This window comes from Nymphaea colorata, chromosome 10, assembly GCF_008831285.2.
Source record: "Nymphaea colorata isolate Beijing-Zhang1983 chromosome 10, ASM883128v2, whole genome shotgun sequence".
Lineage (NCBI taxonomy): Eukaryota > Viridiplantae > Streptophyta > Magnoliopsida > Nymphaeales > Nymphaeaceae > Nymphaea > Nymphaea colorata.
The window spans coordinates 19,804,794-19,824,210 of NC_045147.1; the positions used below are offsets into that span (position 1 = coordinate 19,804,794).

The following is a 19,417-nucleotide window of genomic DNA, read 5'->3' on the forward strand; positions in this document are numbered from 1 at the left end:
GTTTTTGATTGGAGTTGGGAAGTGCTCCCCATCTGCGCTCCATCCGCAACGGCTATTTTTCTCGGTTCGTTATTCAGAACCCCACGCACCTGATTGGTCCCCAGTGTTCCCTTCACCGGGAGTACTGCCCATGTGCTCTTCCACACGAGCCATCGTGACCGTCGGATTTCACCTCGTACGGGGATCCGATGACGTTGGATTCTCGCCAAGTACACGTGTCAACATCTAGTCGGCACTCTTATTTATCAGAAGAACGACCATGTTGGATCTGGTTTACTCGGTCAAGGAAGGACCCCATAGATTGTGACGTTGGATACTTGGGGTGGGTCCAAATCATTTTGGACCCACCGGAACCCTAGGTGACGTTCTGACACTTGATAGATCGATTAGTGACTGTTACAATGTTCGTCGTTGAGTTCTGATATGGTTCGGACACTCGGGGTGGGTCCTTGGCCTGGTGGACTCGGTCTAAGATTTGGGTGATGTGAAAGAAGTGATTGGTGGTAATAGGAACAAGTTGTCCTTGGTGCAACGATCATGTCCAGTTTGTAGTGTAATCGAGGGAATAGAACTGATTGTTAAATACCAACTCTTCCTTTCGAATTCATTTGCATATGTTGTGATCATTTTGAGATTTTCGTAAACAAAAGTAATGCTCCAGTCTTAGTATGTTATTGCATGAAATCGTTTAGCATTGTATCTAACGCTACATACATGCTTTTAAGAATGTGACATTCCATAAATTCTTATGCATTATAATAAGGAAACGGAGCGCAACAGAATTGAGTATGAATGTGACATAGCCTAACAACATATGTGATGTTGATAGAACAGAATCACAACAAATGTTCGCAGGATCTTTACGTAATGGCCTTTAATGTGTGATCTGATCACTGTTGCTGCCTTTTTGGAGCTTCGCTCTTGAAAAGCAAAATTTGAAAAGGGTTCGGAAGGTTTTTTATAACTGGTCCACCTTTTTTCACACGGTTACTTTATTCTCCCGGACCCGAAATAACTGCATCCACTGTTCCAACGACTGGATTGACCAGATCCTTGCATCCGAATGTTGGAAGGGATCCAGATCTCAATCATTCATTCTGCATGTAAATGTAAATGTGGGGATTCAAAACCAGAAAGGAGCTTTTATGGGAGCCAAGAAGAAAGTAAAGGGTGAGGTTTTACTCGGCGCGCATTTATAGAAGGGTTTAAATTCTCCTCTTTCGTAGCGTCACTTTATTGTGGAATTTCATCATTAAGAAACGAATTTAATAAATTAAATGGATATGAAGTTTTTCTTTAGATTCAGAGAATAAAAGTCGGTCTTATTTCTGTATAGAAATTGTTGAGGAATCTACAACGGTTCTAGGTTTTGGAGCCGCAGCGTTTGGGGGCTGGAATGCTGAGTGTTTCAATAAATCTGAATCGTTTTCGTATTTTTAGCATTTGAGCCATCAGGGTTTTCAGAGACATTTTTGAATGGAGCACCGTCTCATTCTCGATAAAACCTTGGGGTTTTAGAGAGAGATAAAGGTTATTTATATATGAGGAACAAATGCATGTTTTGTGAATTGATTTTTAGCCGTTCAACAAAAATAAAAAGATAAATTTAAGTATCATTTTCTTATGATTATTTACGTAATATAGCCTTTGAAACATTGTCAAGAGTCAATTTCATTGGAACCATTTTATCTATTACAAATAAAACAAATATATTGCAATTTGATTCCTTAGTTGGGTTGACACAAGGTTGTTGCATGTCATTTTAAAGTTGCATTCGTTTCAGTGCAAATCTAAGATATGCGGTGATCAGACTTCCTTCATCCAACCTTAAATCCATGGTTTTTGAATTTAAATCTACACTAAATCTCAAAACACATCCTTTTATGCAGTCTCGGATCTAAGATCCAAGGCTATCAAACACAACCTAAGAAATGCGATGTAGCTAGTTAAGCTGGCAAGTTGGTGAGAGTACTTGAGCATGTAAAGAATGTTCTATAAGCGTTCTAAGCGTCCCTTGTTTGATACTGTGAGAGAGCAACATTAGGTTATAGGCCAGTGAGGATTCTCTTCCCAAGTTTTGCTTTTTCATTCTTGGAAAAAAATGTAAAATAGCATAGAAACAAGAAAATAAAATATTCATTTAAGTGCAAAAACGTCCTTTTTATTCAGGCAAAATGTTTTCCTTGCAAACATCTAAGATAAAATGCGGTATACGTTCAAAGTTCAGGATCTAGGATGGACCGAGTAGGTTCATCCGTCCGTGGGGCTCAGGACAAGGACTTCCTGTGTCTGGATCTGGATCCTCTAGATCTGAACCACTAAATCCAAGTCGGTTAAAACAACAAATGGGACAAGTGAACATCGTGCCAGTTAGTGGAATGAGCAACCGTCATCTATCTTTTCATGACAGTGATTTTGGATCTGAGGTGAGTTAGACCTAAAGCTAGTGGCTCGGTGGTCCAAAGTCCGGACTCAGGTTCCAGCATGATCAGATATCCTGCCGACAAGCAACGTGGATCGGATCTTTATCAAATCCCCGTCGAGAATGTGCTTTTTGCAAAAGCAAGTTCCCTTTTATAAATATATTGGGCATTGGAGCAGATTATTTAAGTTCGTTTGGATTTGGATCAGGTCTGATTCGGAGATATCAGACCAAATATTGGTGAAATTCTCCGCAGTAAACTTTTCCTACGACTTTGTGGCAGAGAAAAAGCTTTCATATTTCGTACCCTTGAATGAACCCAACAAAGTTGTAAGCTGGTGAATTTATCAAGAGCATCAAACACCTATTGAGATCACAAGGAGTTGCCATTTCTCCACTTCTCCTTGGAGATGCTCTTGTGCAAGGTAAAAGAATGATTTCCTCTTGCTTTATTTTTGGCATATGATCACCATATTTTAGCACGCAAAGCCAAACACGGGATAATTCAGCCGTTGAAACAAAAGTTAGAGGAGTTTGAACATAATGCATGGATGAAACTTGGCCTTAATAAGTCCCGATCCCTCTTTTCTAAGGTTCTCTTTGAGAAATTAGATGATATTTTTGGATACTTGGGATGGAACATTATCTCTCTACCTTTGAATTACCTTGGCCTACCACGGAAGAAGGAGCACTATACAAGCCTTGTGGACAAAATTTCTAGAAAATTTGGTCCTTGGAAAGCACGCATTTTGTCTTATGCAGGAAGAATATGCTTGATCAAATGAGTTTGATACCATATCTTTAACTATTGGGCAATGGCTTCTAAGATGCAAAATATCTTGTATTTTTAGTAGCTTTTCATGTGGCTGTTTGATAATAAGAACAGTAACAAACGGTTTTTTTTGTTTACTTGGCCCATTTATTTGTCTAATTTTTAGAGTACATTTATGAAACACGGAGTTTCATGTATTTACTCCAATTTATATATGAACTAATTTATTAATGTAGAATTGAATATGGATTTTTTTCCACATCAACAAAAAATCATGCTACATTAGATCTACATTATATCCATGAATTTCAAACCTAAAGTCATCAAATACATGTATTCAAAAGAATAGATTGGAACATCTCAAAAGGTGAATTATAACTTGTTCAAAGAAAATTTGAAGGGTTCGTAAATACAAGTATCCTACTACATTTTTTTAGATGCAAACATACGCGTCATCACCTGGGATTGGGTTTAGATCCGGCTGGTACAATTTTACAAGAAAGGTTTATTATTTATCACTTTATTCTATTATATAAGTGGTTTATGTTTTTTAAACATAACATGAAAAATGAATGTTTATAATACATGAGCAACTAATAACGTCCATGCTTAAAATGCATGATTAATTACATAACTATATTTGTTTTTAAAAGTGGATTGGAACAGTTTAACATAAACATATAAAGTATGTGAAAAATAAAGCTTTTCTGAGAAGAAACAAAAATGGAGGACGTTAACATTGCATTTAATAAAATGATCATTCACAAGAAGGCGCCCTCATAATACTGCGAGAATTTGAAGAGCTTGGTACCCTTTATGGCCGACCCACCCTGACGAGAGACCCAGCTGCCAATTGCTACCATCCTGGTTCAAGACTCTCGGACGGAAATCTCTCTTTCGGTCACCGGAAAATGTCTATTCCTCGGGCTGGTCCCGCCGACGGTATATCTCTCTCTCTCTCTCTCTCTCTCTCTCTCTGTCATGCCTCTCCTGTTCCGAAATTTTGCCTAAGATTTCTCACAAGGCGGTTTTCTACTTTCTTTTTTGGTGATCAACTAAGACGATTCCGCTAGCGACTCAGACGAATTCCAGGCCGATTACTACGAGCCAATCTCCACAGAGGAAGGAGGAGAGGATTGCTTGGTCCTTAACGATGACGGCTACAATCGTGGCGGAGAAGACCATCATGGCATTTCTTATCATCATGCAAATGGTCATGGCGGGAACGCCCATGAGAACCCTAATGGTTTCGACAACGGCGTTTCCTCGATAGAATCAGTAAGAGACGGAATCTCGACGATCGATCTGGTTCGCGAAAACCCTGTTCGTGGGCGGGGGGAGGTAGATCAAGACGATCGGGAAGAAGAGGAGGAGAGATTGAGGGCAGCTTCGGAGACGGCGATATTGACGGCCTTTAGAGAAGATGAGAGCAGGAGGAGCGCCCCATTGTCTCCTGAGAGGAGCTCGGCGGTCGTCAACGCGATGAGGAATATTCGGTTTGATGGGTTGCAACCTTCTTGGGCGGATCAGATCCCGGATGACCAGTGGATCGATCGGCTTAGGCAGATGCGGGGGCAATTTGCGAATCAGAGCTGATAGTAATTTTTGCTTGATTTTGCAGTTACCAAATCTTGTCACCCTTGTTGCTACTCATGCTTGTTATGCTTGTTACAGTAATTCTGAACCCATTTTTGTATTTCAAGGATTTATTTCAAATTATGAGATTTCGCAGATGCTATTTGGTTCAGATTGTTTTGTCTTGATGTTTCCTTTGCGTTATGTTGGACAAATTGGGTACTTGCAATAGCAGTAACAAAGGCCTTTTTTGATACCCAGAATGGTTTCTCAATCTCCGATCATACATCTATTAAGTCTGTTGAGTTCCAGTTTATGTTGAAGCATGACTTGTCAATCACAAAGGACTCCAATCTTTAGGGATGAAATTTGATTTTGCACTTCAATTCTCTTGTTGTGCACTGAGATATGAAACAATTGATACTGATGATGCAGTTAGCTTTGCTAAGAAAGCTCGGTTTATTCTTCCGGTTTTCTCTTTGACGGAAAGCACCAGTTTTGTCATTGTGCTGCTGTTAAACCCCCAACGCGACAATATCCAACAGACAATTGTGGAAATAAACCCATCGTAATTCCTCATAAGCATGGTTCTTTTCAACTTTATGTACATCCCCCACTGAAAAAAAAAAAGGAGCCACAACAAAGCTACGCTCATAAGCCCTTGTACAACTCAATGGTTGAGGTCTCCATTCTCTTACATGGAGCTTTTCAGAGAAAACCAAGAAAGAGAGAAGTTTCAATTCAAGAGAAGGTTGAGCATTGAGGCATGAAGCTTGTGAACGTCCTCGACCAGACTTTCCAAGCTTTTAATTCGCAATGATCATAATTCTGTCAGAATATATCCACACTAAGCATGCTAAGCATCCGCTCTACATACATAGTTTCAGGAAGTAGAAAACTAACATTTATCGATGATGCAAAAGCAGCTGGACAGCGTCCTTTCTTTTCTCTGGCAACAACAGCAGTCCTCCCACCACAAATCTTCAATATTGACGCAAGCTGGATCTGCACATTGGAATTGAACTCCCATTCCCAGCCTCCAGTGATAATTCCAGTATGTGCCCAAACATTAGTACATAATAGGATATCTGAAGCACACGGCAAACTTAGAAATTGTTCTTAGAACTTGTTAGTGACAGTTTTCGATCTTCATGAACAAGCATGTTTCTCTGTTGCCAAACCAACCAGATGACTATATTAAAAGTGATATTCCAACATTTCTTCAACAAGGAAGAACAAGATTTGTTCTATGCCACTTCATCCGTGTTCCTCTGGACCTGGCCTTTAGTGATATTCCTGCAAAAAAGATATCGAGAGGCAAAACTTTTACCGACTCTGCATCTTGGAATCGGTGGCTAACCTGTTGTTGCATGGAATGTAAGAGTTCCAAGTAGCCACACCATTACCACCTCCCCATTGGTTCAACATCTCCACGAGTCTGGCTCTCTTCTGACTCGGATTCGGTCCCCAATGTCTTCAATTGTAAGGCCTTGACTGTTACTATCCCTGTGTGGTGATTAAGCTTACCTACTTTACACGAACATTAAATTCTACATGTCACTATACTGGTAACATTCTGAAATCTACAGTAAACCTGAACGAGTGGTCAACACATTAATAATAGTTGATGGTCGAATACCTTGGGAAATAAGCAACTAGAACAGATACCAGTTTTAACTTTTAAGCTGGTTTCACTTCTTCCTAGTTCCTGCTGCTTACACTTTGCAGTTTTAGATATAACATTCAAATTAGAAGGTCGTGCTACGGGTCCTTGTATGAGGGCAAGACGAAAAATATACTCTGCCCTTTGGCACTCCACTTCGCTATAATCATGATCTTTTGGGAGGGGTTTGTTAAGAGCTAAAAAGGGAAAAAGATGGTCATATGCGTTAGCTCTACGGTAAGAATCAGCTCTTATATCAGAAAAGGTATAAAAGCGGCTGTTGCTAAGGTCGGCATCGCAAAAATTTCTGTGGAAGCTGGGCTGCTGGCATCATGCTGAGGAAGAGTTTGGACGGGTTTAAATATGTATATTAGGTCGAGTCGAACCCTCAATACTCAATCAGGTCAAGCCAGCCCAAAGAGGGCAGACTCAAGGGTCATATAACCAACCCAAGCACAGTTCATCACAGGCAGGGTACCCAGCCTAATGTCCGCCCTTTTGTGTCCAAGACATTGCGTTTCTACGGTATTCAACATACGTCCCATACGAGAGTCGAAGAAACTAAACACACACCAAAAAAAGAGATGGCAGGGTTCAAAAAACCTTACTGCATATTAGATTTTCCTTTTTCAAGATAAGCCAAGTTTAGCCAAGGCCACAGGGTAAAGCTCAGAGGACGGCCGTAGTAGCATCAGTGTGCAGCGCTAGAGAAAGAACAAACACCATTCGCCTATGAGGAGGAGAGACAGAGAGAGAGAACTGCAATTACGAAGATGGTTTGGCCATGAAGAAGCAGGCGTTTCCAAGCTATAACATCTGAAGAACCAGTCTACTTGTTACCCGTGGTGTTAATGATATTATTCGTGAGCTGACCATACTCAATAATGGGACAACATTCAAGCTCAAATTGGAGAGAAGAAGCCAACAAATAAAACTGCAGCAAATAAACTTTCTTCATTGCACCATTACTGACGTACATGATTTCCCGTTTACATAATCCTGCTCAGTAGCGTTCATGTCAAGGCTATGAGTAAGCCACATCAGCACCAAGAAAATCAAAAGCCAGAATTGTCACTAAAATTTTGCAGGCTGACATTAAGTGCGAAACTTTCCCACATAAGAACACAATCAGGGAGAAACAGGAAAAGTAATGTCATCCATCTCACTATAGAAACATAATCAGGTGGGAAAGGTAAATAGCATCCGTCTCACTGTTGATACAAAGTTTACATATGTATGGCAAACTATGTCACGATGGAGAACTCGAAAGCTTTTTACTTCACTTGATTGCTTACAAACTTAAAACTTTTCGATTGTTATGCCATCTCTAAGGACTTCATAAGCTTCGCGGCTTCTTGATTTCTTAACACCAGCCGTGAAATATAGCTTTGAACCTTCTGATGAAATGGCAGTTACTTTTGTCCAAATTACCATCTTTGTCTTTATACCTTCGATATCAGCAAGTTTCCCTTTTTCAAGATATCCAACAACAGTGGTGGAAAAACGTAGAACAGATGAGTCCTTGTAGCCAACCTCACAGATGGCCGGCATAAACACAGTTAGCTTTCCCGTCTCCTCATTAAATTCATAATGGGTGGCATCCCTGGGGAAAATGCCTACTGCCAGATCATATTGTTTCAGAAGTTCTGGTAGTGGCGTCTGCATCTTTCCTGCAACAAACCGTTGATTTGAACAGCCCATGTCAAATTGCTATCCAAATTCTTTTGAGAGGAACTCATTTTTCTTTTCCAGAAATGGCTAAAAAACAAATTGGCATATGCTAGGACTAAAGGGAAAGAAATAATAGCATTTCCACACTTCAATATATAGTTATGTACAAGGAGCTTCGATTGTATATACGTTATCCTTCAGCAGTTTCACTATCTTATTTTTTTCTCCTTTTCTGGGACTAGCAGTCAAGCCAATTTTTCAATAAAACATAGACAGCTTAAGGCTACATAATACATAATAAACTCGACCAAATAGCACGGACTCATGGCCAACATTCAGCTAAAGTCAAGTTTCCACCACAGTTTTATGTTCTTTCATATGGGATTTGTCCTTGAAATTTCCTACCAAAGGCACTGCACATCGCATGGATATGGCTGCAATATGGTGTAATGAACATTGCAGTATGCAATCAATAGAAGGCAATCCAGTAGAAGAGCCAAAAAGAAATAAAATAGCAACCAAAAATGTCCACTAAGCGGATGGCAGTCTTTAGGTAGAAAGCACAAGATAAAATTTATAGAAATTAGCTCAATCAGAGAAAGATATGACATTCTGAACATGTTGAGGCTAAAAGTGACAAGTTCATAAAGATCTATGCAGAAGACCAAGCACGACATCCACCACAGACTAGAGAGCATTTTCAACATAAAGTACTCATGTCTTGGAAAATGTGGACATGACACATGCTTCAGAGTTGATAATTCTGAGCAGATGTGCAAGTTGTTTATTTATTTTTCTTTTTCTGTGAACTTGGCACTGAGATGGATTTACGTGGTCTTAGCTTTTCAGTGATGCAACACATTTAATGAGTGTATCTTACATTATCCAGGGCAGTCATCTCGAATTGAAGTTAACATATCCATGGTTACTTTATGCCACTTCAACATGTTGAAAACTCTACTTTATGCTACTTCAACATGTTGAAAATTCTGAAGTAGCCATGATTTTAAAAATGAAGACAAACAGCAACTGTAGGTGGGAACTTCAGGCTGCACGGAGGGAATTACCATTATTCAATTGATGGAGATCACATTAACGTTAGCATTGCAAAGATCATTATGTCTTACGGAAAAAACAGAACTTGGTATTTCTGCACTGATAAGCAGCAGGAGCTAAATAAATCAAGCAACAAAGCAAACGTTAAAGGAAATTACCTTTTATCTTGTTAACCAGCCACTTTGTGCCTCCTTCGATGCTGGTGGACAATGACTATATTAACCAAAAAGAAAAAGGTGCTATCAGCACGATAAAAGAAAAACAGAAGTTTGAAGAATAATATAACATAATCATGTAAAAGAGCATCAAAACATTAACATAACATGAGCACTTTGTAAAGGATGAAAGTTTACATTTTACGAACAAGAACTAAAAACTTGGATATCAGCAAAAAAAAAGTGCACAATTGCAATACACAAAATAGCTACCATGTATATGATTGGAAGAAATCTTAAATAACCAGCAGGAAGACATAAAACATGGAAAAGCTGATTTCTAGACCATTTAACGTAGTTTACAAGAACTAAAAACTTGGATATCAGCCAAAAAAAAGTGCACAATTGCAATACACAAAATAGCTACCATGTATATGATTGGAAAAAATCTTAAATAACCAGCAGGAAGACATAAAACATGGAAAAGGTGATTTCTAGACCATTTAACGTAGTTTATGGAATCATGCACAGACAAGGAACCACCCTTGTTTATGGACATTTGGCCCTTTCTTTGTAGAGATAGGTTTGACCATTAATATTGCTAAGTTAGCAGCAACATGAGGATTGCAGTGAGCTATCCTGAATGCCCCCAAAATAATCCATGCCGACAGTGTATATAAAACAAGAGTTAGAGACCATCAGAATGAGGCAGACATAATGGATGACATCATGACAGTCATGCACTATCTTATTCCTCAAAATTGTCATGGGAAGTGCACCAACAATACTGTAAAACAGTAAGCAATTACTGACCCCAAGGCTGAATAGGTAGCATATAAATCCATTTAGCAAATCTACGTACCAAGCATAAGAGATGAAAAAATGAGCTAGTTTGTGCATGAGAAAGCATATCAAAGCATTAAACAGACCCTTCTGGCAAAAGTTGTGAACTGCATTTAATGCAAATGCACTTCACAAGCTTCATTATGTGAATAAAGGAAGAAACAAGGTGCTGTTTAATGTAGACTAGTAGAGACATAGGCAACAGAGACGTACAACATTGATCGGGGATATTAGAGATAAAAAATCAAGAACAATGGCATCAAAGACCATATATAACTGAAGACAATTAACTTTAAAACAAGCAAGTCCAGGGGTAGTACAGGTGACATTTAGATGGGCAATTGAAACTAGAGATGCCATTCACATACAAAGAAATTTAAACTTAATGTACCTGGATCAAGAGAAATTAAAGTGTGTGGTTCTTTTCCAGTTTACGATACAGTCCAATATGATATTAATAACACCGCTTTAACCTATTTTGTAACCATCATGCCCGTTTGGCGGGGGGTGGGAATGGTGGGATGTGTGTGTTTGTGTTGGGGGTTGTCGTGGTTGGTGGTGTCGAGAAGAAACAGCCTTCTCCCTCTTGAGCTTTTGATTTGTCTAAAAAACTAAGCTGAAAGACGGGATTAGCATCTGAACATAATGAAGTTTTCCCATTTATCCCGTTACCTAAAGAAGTATTGCGTTCTTTAAAGAGTCGAAGGTGGAGACTGAAGCTACCGGGAAAAGGAGCCGCCATCGAAGGGGGGAGCTGGGGAAGGGGATGACATGTCCTCCAATCCAGAATCAATTCAGTTGTCCAACAACCACGATGAGTAACGGAAACGGTATGACGAGATTCAATGCAGTTTTCCTACATTCCCTACCTTGGAAAAGTTCTACCGTTGATTCCAGCAGAAACAATTGGGGATTCATAAGGGCGGAACAGGAGAACATAACGGAAAGTGCCAAAGAGAGAGAGAGAGAGAAAAAAGGGGCACCAATCTAGAAAAGAAAAGGAAAGGAAGACGAAGTTCAAGAAAAGATCCATAATTTTCTGATAACCATGGAAACTATCAAACACCAACCAGATAACTACAGCTCAATATGTCCTAAATCATCAAACGGCACAGAATCAAATAGATTAAGGGAAAAACAAAAGGTGGGCGTCCAAATTCATAATCTTAACATGAATTCCATTCATCAGAAGGCGAAAAAAGAGGAGGAAACAATATGAAAGGAGACGGACTGATTATTCCTTACATTGAGGTCATCCCCGACAGAGGAGATCTCCTTGTTAGCCTTCTGAGAGAACCAGTACGACCCAACCTTGTTCAGAATCTGATCCATGATCAACTTCCCTTCAACCCCAAATTCACCCCAAGTGGAAAGCTGATTGATCCTCCGGGAACAAATTGGGGATGAAGGACTTCACCTCCGGAAGGTTTCCTAGCTCTTACAGGGTCCTCTTTTTTCTTAATTTTCCTTTCCTATTTCTCGTTTTCGTTGTTCATTTTTGACCTGTTCTTTCCTCCTTGAAAATGACTGTTCGACGGTCCTCCGTCCCGACAGCCAAGCCTCATACGGTTAGCCAGACTCAGAGACAGAGCTACAACGACACCACGTATTCCGTAAAATGCAATAAAAATGTTGCTGACAGATATTCCAACATTTGGTGTAAGTTCATGAGATGAAAAAATTATAAAATTCTGGAATTATAATTTCACCTTTAGAATAAAATCACAATTCTAAAATTTGGATTTGAGAATGAGCTTACAATTTCCGAATCAAAATTCTTTGTTTGATAAAGAAATTCTCATTTCATAAAAAATGAGAATTTTAATTTTAAAATTTCACAAATTCCAGCCTTATCAAATACTCTCTTAATATCTCTTTAGGGCACATGCCACGATGGTTTTAATTTATCAATTCCAAAATTTTAATTATTTTTATCAAGTATATCATTTCTACAATCAAAATGTCAAACTGTCAAACTAAATAGAAATTAAAACTAGAATTCTCATTCTAATTCTAGTTTGAAGTGGATTTTTTTTTCAGAATTTTAGTGAAATATGATTTCCGTTGTGAAAAAAATCATATGATTTCATTTTATTAAGCTATTATTTCCTTATTTTGTAACTTCAAGTACTAAGTTGAAATACTCCAATAAAATGTATGATGAACCACGGGTGAACTGTAATGTACCTTCTTAATTAAAATATCTAGCATTCTAATTTGCAACTGGTACCTCATATTTATACATCAGCTGAATGGAAAAACCAAAATTTTTTTGTCGACCAAAAATATGGGTATATAAATATAATAATATACAATATCTTCAAAAAATAAAAATAAAAAATAAAAATGTTAGAAAAAATATTGTTAAACAATATCATGCGCATCTTTTGCGGCATTAATTCCATAGACGTGATCACGAAGTTTAGAAACCATTAAATATAATTTAAGTGCTGCACGAAATTTATTATTTAAAGAAAGCGAGTATCAGCAGCATGGATTCAAGATATGCTCGTTAGAACTTTGTGGATTTGAGGTTTGGGGGAGCGAAAGGATGATTGAATTTCAAATCCACGAGAAGATAGATCTTACTTAGCTGACCTGAAATCTTCGGTAAGCAAACGCAGTCTAATGAAACATCAATGTCTCTCTCGTAAGAACTTGAAAGTTATTAATCAATCTAAACTGTTTTGACTTATGAAACTTTAAGTTCGCATAAAATTCTATGAAAACTTTTTATACCAATGGTGCCAAACTATGAGCATCATCGCAACTAACGTTTCATTCCACAATGATTTTCTATTGAAGATTCGATAGCGATTCATAAAAACATAAAAAGGTCATGTCTGCTTTTCTCCAAGTCTCCTTCCTTTCTCATTATTTTTGAGGTTCAGAAGTGCTTTGAGACATTTGCTCATTATTTGTAAGGTTCACAGCTGCTTTGAGATATGAACAAGAGACAACTTTATTTATTTTAAGAGGCAAAGCTCATTACATGTGCCACTGAGGCACTTAACAGATGAAGAAATTTGAAGTTGACACTGTGAATGGGAACCTGCAAGTAAAATGTGGCATATGTGTTGATGAACATACAAATTTTTGTTCATATGTGCACCAACGAAAAAAAATAGCTAGAGAGGCACTAATTCAAAATCTTTGATAGGTTATATATTATTAAACATTTCCAACTAAATATATTTTATGAAGCTGTGCCGCTCTGCCACTGCCCATGTGCCGTTCCGATTTAACTGAGCCGTGCGGACCTTCCAGTCCAGTTCTTCCAATATGGACGACCACCATTATGAACAGTAATTAATGGCCGTCCCTTTCTTTAGGGACAACGGTCTGTCTCCATTGCAAGCCATTGGCTGCGATCAAATTTACTGTCAGTAAAAAATTACTTCCGGAGGCCGACTTGTTAAATTACTTGATTAGTCTGTGATCTCCCTGACACCATGCCAGCGTAATTCACATTTTTACGCATTCTTTGGAAAGTTAGGAAAAGTCTTCCATTTGTCGCCCATGCTATGCTATGCCAATTTCCCTTTTGAAAAGAGAGGACAATGAGAACAGTTTGTGAAAGAAGACTACATTTGTGAACAGTTTTCCGAGGAGAAAGGAATTTCAATCGAAATTTCGTGATTGGAATGGGAATATTTTTGTTTGTTAATAGCTTTTTCAAAAAAGGAAAAGAAGGCGCAAAATAAATGCGTTTGAAACCGAAGCGTATGAAGATGTAGCAATATAATTAATAGATCACCTGCAGATCTGGGACAGTATTCAAACGTCCTTTTAAATCTATAACATAATGATATCATTTCCAATCCAAACAGCTAGGTAATCGCACTTCGTGTTTCATATAAGAATATTAAGTTTAATTGCCTTGATGTTTGAATATCAAACATATTTTGTTTTTTCTAATGGAAATTTTTCTTCCTTTTAAAAGTTGAAAATTATGTAGTGAATTTTTCAAAAACCTGACACATATCACGCAGTGACAGGTCTGCGCTTTCCCGCTCAGGAACTCCAATCAACCAATGAGAGAGAAAGGGGAGAGGTGAAAGCCCCAAATATAAAATTATGCTGCTCCGCTTCATAAGCACATGTGGTTTCGGGTGGTACGTGCCATGTCCAAAGCACTGGCGGCAACCCCTCTGGCTGTCCTTCTCTTGCCGCGCCCGAAGCTTTTCCGGCGACGGTCGCGGCTACCTCTCGACGACCATCTTCGAAGGAAGGAAAAGGAAGAGCCTTCCTTTGTCTTGAGGAGAAGGATTGGTGGTGGGCCGGATCCTTGGTCTTCGACGGTTGGAGGCCGAGGAGCGAACAGCGTGACACCCAGAGTCTCCATGCCGTCGATCCTGCCTCCTGCCGACGGGCTCAATTACGACATCGCAGTCGCTGCTTTCACGGCCGGAGTGGCGCTTGCACTTCTGCGTTTCTGGGATGAGATTGCAAAGCGTGGTGTGTTCGACCAGGTGCTTACCGTCTTCCCCACCCCGCCCACCCATTTTCTTTTTATGGTTTTGGCGAGTAGAATACGTTTTTAAGAACTTAAGATGTTACAGACATGAGATGGGAATGCGATCCCGTAGCTAGAAGTCGCTCATCTCTTAATTGATGAACCTATAAGTAGCTAGAAAATGCCGTCTCTTGCATTTCGGGTAGCCTGATGATCGCCGGATTCAGGGTGTCAATATTTGGGGTTCATTTCTTCGGAGAAGCACTGAGAATTTTGCTTTTAGTTGAAGGCTTGCACCAATAGATCTTCTTAGTGGGCAGATCAGTAAGTAAAGAAGTGAAATTCTTCAATCAGTAAAGTAACTGAAAAGGGGGGTTTTCTGTGTCTCGGAAGTTTGATGATGGCCGAGTCAGTTCAGGGTGTCAAGTTTTTGTATTTTATAGCATTGAGTTAGAATTTTTACTTGCTGAACTCGAGTAACGGCATGAAGATTTTTGTTAAGCGAATCTAATTATTCTAGATGTGTTGAGCGAATCTAATTCTTCTTGTCCTCCTTTAGTTCCGGAAAAAAATCTGTTCGTGGGATATTTATTTCCCGAGTATGATCTTTGTCAGGTAAGGAGTAAAATAAAAGGTTCATATTTTTATTGTAGTTTCATGTGTATGCTGCTGCTATTTTAGTCATTGCGGAAAACTTATTAAGGCTGATTGGTGGTGAGGACGAAGATATGATAAGAAGGGATGCTTTTATACTTGGTCTGAAAAGTGTAGGAAATTACACGATTGAAGGTCCAAAAGCGCAGGAGTAGATGCTCTGATATTAACTAGGCTTTGTAAATGCCTTAATTGTGAGCAAGAGTGAAGGTCGAAGAAAGCAGGAGTAGATTCTCTTTTTTCATCTGAGATCGGTAAAATATCTTCATGGTACAAAGTCTGGTCAGTATAGGAAGATAGTTGTTCCTACATGGATAAATTGTTTTGAGAGCGATAGCATCTGCGTGCACAATGGGAGTTGCTTAATTGATCCTTCTCTGATATGAGATAGATTGTCAAGATCATTCTTATTTAGTAGGTGTTAGAAGTGAAAAAAAGTTGTTAACAGCAAAAGAGCTATTGGGCAACCCCAAACCAAATGAAATATTCAAGTTTTAGAAAGAGGACCTTGACTATACAAATTGCTCCATGAAAATAATTTCCTTTCAGTGAACTGAACGTTAAGAATGCGTCCTCTCAAATAAGGCTAGAGCTTGTGATTTGAACATATGAACAACATCTGAACATAGAGTATGGTAACAAGACCAGATGACGATCAACTTGATACCTCGTAGAGCGAATTCCATTGTGCCTCTGTAGCATGTTGTTGAGGTAGCACGCATGCATTTCTGAAACACGCTCTCATCTATGCAGCACGAAAAAACTTATTGAGAGTTAGGTGGTGAGGCCATCCTACTATATATATATATATATAAAAGTAGGATTTGACCTAACCTCAGTAAGTTTTTGAAGGAAAAAGAATTGGGATTTCCTTTTCCCCTTGAAACATGCCTTTTCACTTCACTGCCGCTGCCCATGATCTTTAGTAGCTTCGTAGTGTAGATCCTTTTTTATTTCTTTTGCGTTTTTGAAGTTGACTTGTAATTTAAGGTCAAGCCTGTTTGAAAGCTAGCCACCCCCTTTTTGTGGGAGATATTGTTGAAATGGTGCAGAAGTTCAATTGAGTTTTTGGATAAAAGGTAACTAGAAGGCTGGTTCCATCTGGCTGGTGGTGTTAAATTCGCACTTTAATGTCATAAGTTTTGTATATAGTGATTTGGAGGCACTCTTTCCTTGATAGAATTTGGAACGGCATTAGATTGTCCTTAGTTACGCTTAGTATCTTCACCAATTTGGCAACAGTGTACTGCCTTGTTTGAATTTTTTATTAGATTTTAGTACTCTGTACGCTACAGATCTGTCTTGTCCTCAAAACCAAGCTTCCTACTACTTTTGTTTTGGGGGTAAAAATGTCGATCTGATCCACCATCTATAGTTCCTGTGCTTAGAATATACGGCTCTATAATGCTTCAACAGTTATGCAATTTTAAGTAGAAGAATGTTTCGGCACTGACACAGGAATTTAAGGTCACTCTTTGGCAGTTATGAATTTCTGCTGTTCCTGTGATTTTGATGATTGTTTTTTCTTCTAGAAAACGAACCGAAAGCTTGTTCATATTACCGTTGGGCTAGTCTTCATGCTGTTCTGGCCTCTTTTCAGGTAGCCATGTGGCAGAACTTGACTTTCTTTTTATCTGACTTGCCTCATTTGGCTGATGGTTTTTTGTATGGGTATTGCAGTGATGCTTCTTGGGCATCTTTTTTTGCAGCACTTGCTCCTGGAATTAATGTTGTAAGGATGATACTTATGGGTAAGGGCATATTGAAGAATGATGCTATGGTTAAGTCCATAAGCAGACACGGAGATTACAGGTGTTTTATGGTTATGTTAACCCCAGTATCTTCCTTCTGCATTAAAATCACTTCTTGCATACAGTTACAATTTAAAAAATATACTTAACATCTTTTGCGTTACTTCTTTTGACATATATTTTTCTGCAATTTTATTGAATTTGTCATTGTCCTTTTATGTCCTGTAGGGAGCTTCTAAAGGGGCCACTGTACTATGCTTGTACGATAACAATAGCCACTGCATTTTTCTGGAGAACTTCTCCTATTGCTATTGCTGCAATTTGCAACCTATGTGCTGGAGATGGTATTCTTCATCTTTAGAATTCTCTTTCATTAGCTTTTGCTTTAGTAAATGTTATGATCATGAGAGTACTGTTCTTTAAATGATGTGTCATGTTCAGGTTTTTACTCTTCTTTTCTTTATCACTCTTCACCCATGCAACACCTACGCCTGATTAGACCTTTCTAGGGCTCTCTTTTCCTAGTCCTCATATGGCATTTTTGAACTAAAAACTAACTGAAAAGAAATCCATATTCTCAAATTCATTAGTTTAGGTTGCTGCATGCTTCCCTGTTTCATGCTTATATTCAGTATTAACCACAACATAGTTATTCATCTTTCTGTATTTCTCGTCATATTTCAGTTGTATGTTGCTAGTACATTAGAATTGAGATCAGATAAACCAGTGTTTGCAAGGGCAACACCACAGGCAATTATGTGCCCTTGGCAGGCTCGTTGGTCTCCTACTGATAATTCAGCAAAAGGGAAGTATATTGTTCCTGTGGTGTTGCATCGTCACCTGGTCACCAGGTGAGCAACTTGATCTGCATTTACTATGTTATATCTTCATTTTGATTGGACTTTCTTTCATCTTATTTAGGTATTGCTGACATAGTAGGAAGGAGATTTGGAACAGTGAAGCTTCCTTACAATAAAATGAAGTCTTTTGCGGGCACCATGTCAATGGCCATTGCTGGTTTCATTACATCTGTCGTGTACGTGCTTACAGATAATGACTCCAGAAAGAATGTCACTAATTCAGTTTGCTCTTTCTTCATGGTTATTTTCTTTTATTGAAATCTAATAAATAGTGAATCCATGCACATATTTTTGCAGGTACTTGTACTACTACTCAATGTTTGGCCTTTGCGATTATAGTTGGCGGACGATAGCTGGTTTTCTTGTCGTTTCTTTGTCTGCATCAGTGGTTGAATCTCTTCCCATAAGTACGGAGCTTGATGACAATCTAACCGTTCCATTAACTTCTATGCTAGTTGGTGGTCTCATTTTTTAGAGAAGTTCCATTTTCTTGCATCAATTGTCTACCAAGTAATTCTAACTATGCATTTCTACTGCGGGGACCATGTATCTTCATAATTCATTGGAGTTGGAAAAGATTCAAGTACCATCAGAAAAAGTAGGTAATACTGGTGTCCATGACATGAAATTGAGATTATGCCTTTTTCCCGATGCTTCTGGTGTCGTCTCATTCTTTGTCTTTAGCTATCACTTGACCTATCGTAGAAATATAGATGTACTTTCTATCAATTAAATCCCATTTATTTTTCGGGTTATCTGCGACTATGGACTTAAGCTGTGGACTTAGTTTTCCTTTCCTGGCAGCGGATGCCACAAGCCCAGCTGTGGCCCTTGCTGCATATCTGCTTGAACAGATGATTGACATAAGATAAGATTTGACATATGACTAACCGAAGTTTCATTAGTGTTGATAAGCTTTTCAGACTTTGAATTGTTGAATTAGCCAATTTGGCTTTATCTTTTTATAATTTCACCACAGTTGACTTCCAAAATTCGATAATGAGCAGTATTGAGTAAAAAATGTAGGTTTTTTGTTAATTTGGGAGTACAAATGGTGGAATCTGCTGCAGTGAGCTCCAATTATTGAAACAAATATAGCATCTTGAAAAATCAAGTTCAAGGGAGGCCCACCAATAAAGACGGGGCTAAAGACAAATAAAGACTAGTCCGAAAGAGACAAAACTAGCAGAATCAGCCACGAAGACAAAAGAACCTTTAGGTGTCCATAAAAATGGCTTACACAGGAACTTTGTTACTTTTCGGGCAGCGGCCAATCACGGATGGCAGACATTGTAATGTAGTTTGTGTTTCAATTATCAAAGGTTACGTCAATTCTAGATTAATACGCCCATAAGAAAGTTAATAGAAAACTTTAATTTTATAATTGCTTTTGTTATTAGTCGATTCAAGTTCAAGCAGGGAGTGACTCCTATTTGTTTTATTTTAATTATCAAGCTAACAGCAACTTTTGTCTACATGGCTTGAAAATAGACCTCAAAGCTTCAAGCTGGAAGGAATCAAAAGTTTGAGTACCCCAAG

General features: G+C 38.6%; 3 protein-coding genes across 3 annotated transcripts; 2 read left to right on the forward strand and 1 right to left on the reverse strand.

Annotated features, from left to right (window-relative positions):
• The first annotated feature begins 3,965 nt into the window (after nucleotides 1-3,965).
• On the forward strand, nucleotides 3,966-4,941 carry LOC116262852 (uncharacterized). The gene is made up of 2 exons (XM_031642373.2): nucleotides 3,966-4,136; nucleotides 4,255-4,941. The coding sequence occupies exons 1-2, from the start codon at nucleotides 4,106-4,108 to the stop codon at nucleotides 4,788-4,790; spliced, it is 567 nt and encodes a 188-aa protein (XP_031498233.1). The 5' UTR covers nucleotides 3,966-4,105; the 3' UTR covers nucleotides 4,791-4,941.
• A 2,426-nt stretch (nucleotides 4,942-7,367) lies between these two features.
• LOC116263364 (uncharacterized protein At5g01610-like) lies at nucleotides 7,368-11,647 on the reverse strand. The gene is made up of 3 exons (XM_031643073.2): nucleotides 11,403-11,647; nucleotides 9,318-9,372; nucleotides 7,368-8,102 (listed from the first exon to the last, which is right to left on the reverse strand). The coding sequence occupies exons 1-3, from the start codon at nucleotides 11,487-11,489 to the stop codon at nucleotides 7,732-7,734; spliced, it is 513 nt and encodes a 170-aa protein (XP_031498933.1). The 5' UTR covers nucleotides 11,490-11,647; the 3' UTR covers nucleotides 7,368-7,731.
• A 2,591-nt stretch (nucleotides 11,648-14,238) lies between these two features.
• On the forward strand, nucleotides 14,239-18,633 carry LOC116262082 (probable phytol kinase 2, chloroplastic). The gene is made up of 6 exons (XM_031641145.2): nucleotides 14,239-14,629; nucleotides 16,800-16,867; nucleotides 16,948-17,079; nucleotides 17,247-17,362; nucleotides 17,940-18,054; nucleotides 18,176-18,633. Exons 1-6 carry the CDS (start codon nucleotides 14,258-14,260, stop codon nucleotides 18,351-18,353), a joined length of 981 nt encoding a protein of 326 aa, XP_031497005.1. The 5' UTR covers nucleotides 14,239-14,257; the 3' UTR covers nucleotides 18,354-18,633.
• The last annotated feature ends 784 nt before the right edge of the window (nucleotides 18,634-19,417 follow it).

Coding starts and splice junctions, on each gene's coding strand:
- LOC116262852 (XM_031642373.2), top strand. CDS start 4,106: ATGTCTATTCCTCGGGCTGGTCCCGCCGACG. Junction 4,137..4,254: donor TCGGGCTGGTCCCGCCGACG/GTATATCTCTCT, acceptor TGATCAACTAAG/ACGATTCCGCTAGCGACTCA.
- LOC116263364 (XM_031643073.2), bottom strand. CDS start 11,489: ATGGATCAGATTCTGAACAAGGTTGGGTCGTACTGGTTCTCTCAGAAG. Junction 9,373..11,402: donor CTGTCGGGGATGACCTCAAT/GTAAGGAATAAT, acceptor TGGTTAATATAG/TCATTGTCCACCAGCATCGA. Junction 8,103..9,317: donor GCTGGTTAACAAGATAAAAG/GTAATTTCCTTT, acceptor GGTTTGTTGCAG/GAAAGATGCAGACGCCACTA.
- LOC116262082 (XM_031641145.2), top strand. CDS start 14,258: ATGTGGTTTCGGGTGGTACGTGCCATGTCCAAAGCACTGGCGGCAACC. Junction 14,630..16,799: donor AGCGTGGTGTGTTCGACCAG/GTGCTTACCGTC, acceptor TTTTTCTTCTAG/AAAACGAACCGAAAGCTTGT. Junction 17,363..17,939: donor CAACCTATGTGCTGGAGATG/GTATTCTTCATC, acceptor CATCTTATTTAG/GTATTGCTGACATAGTAGGA.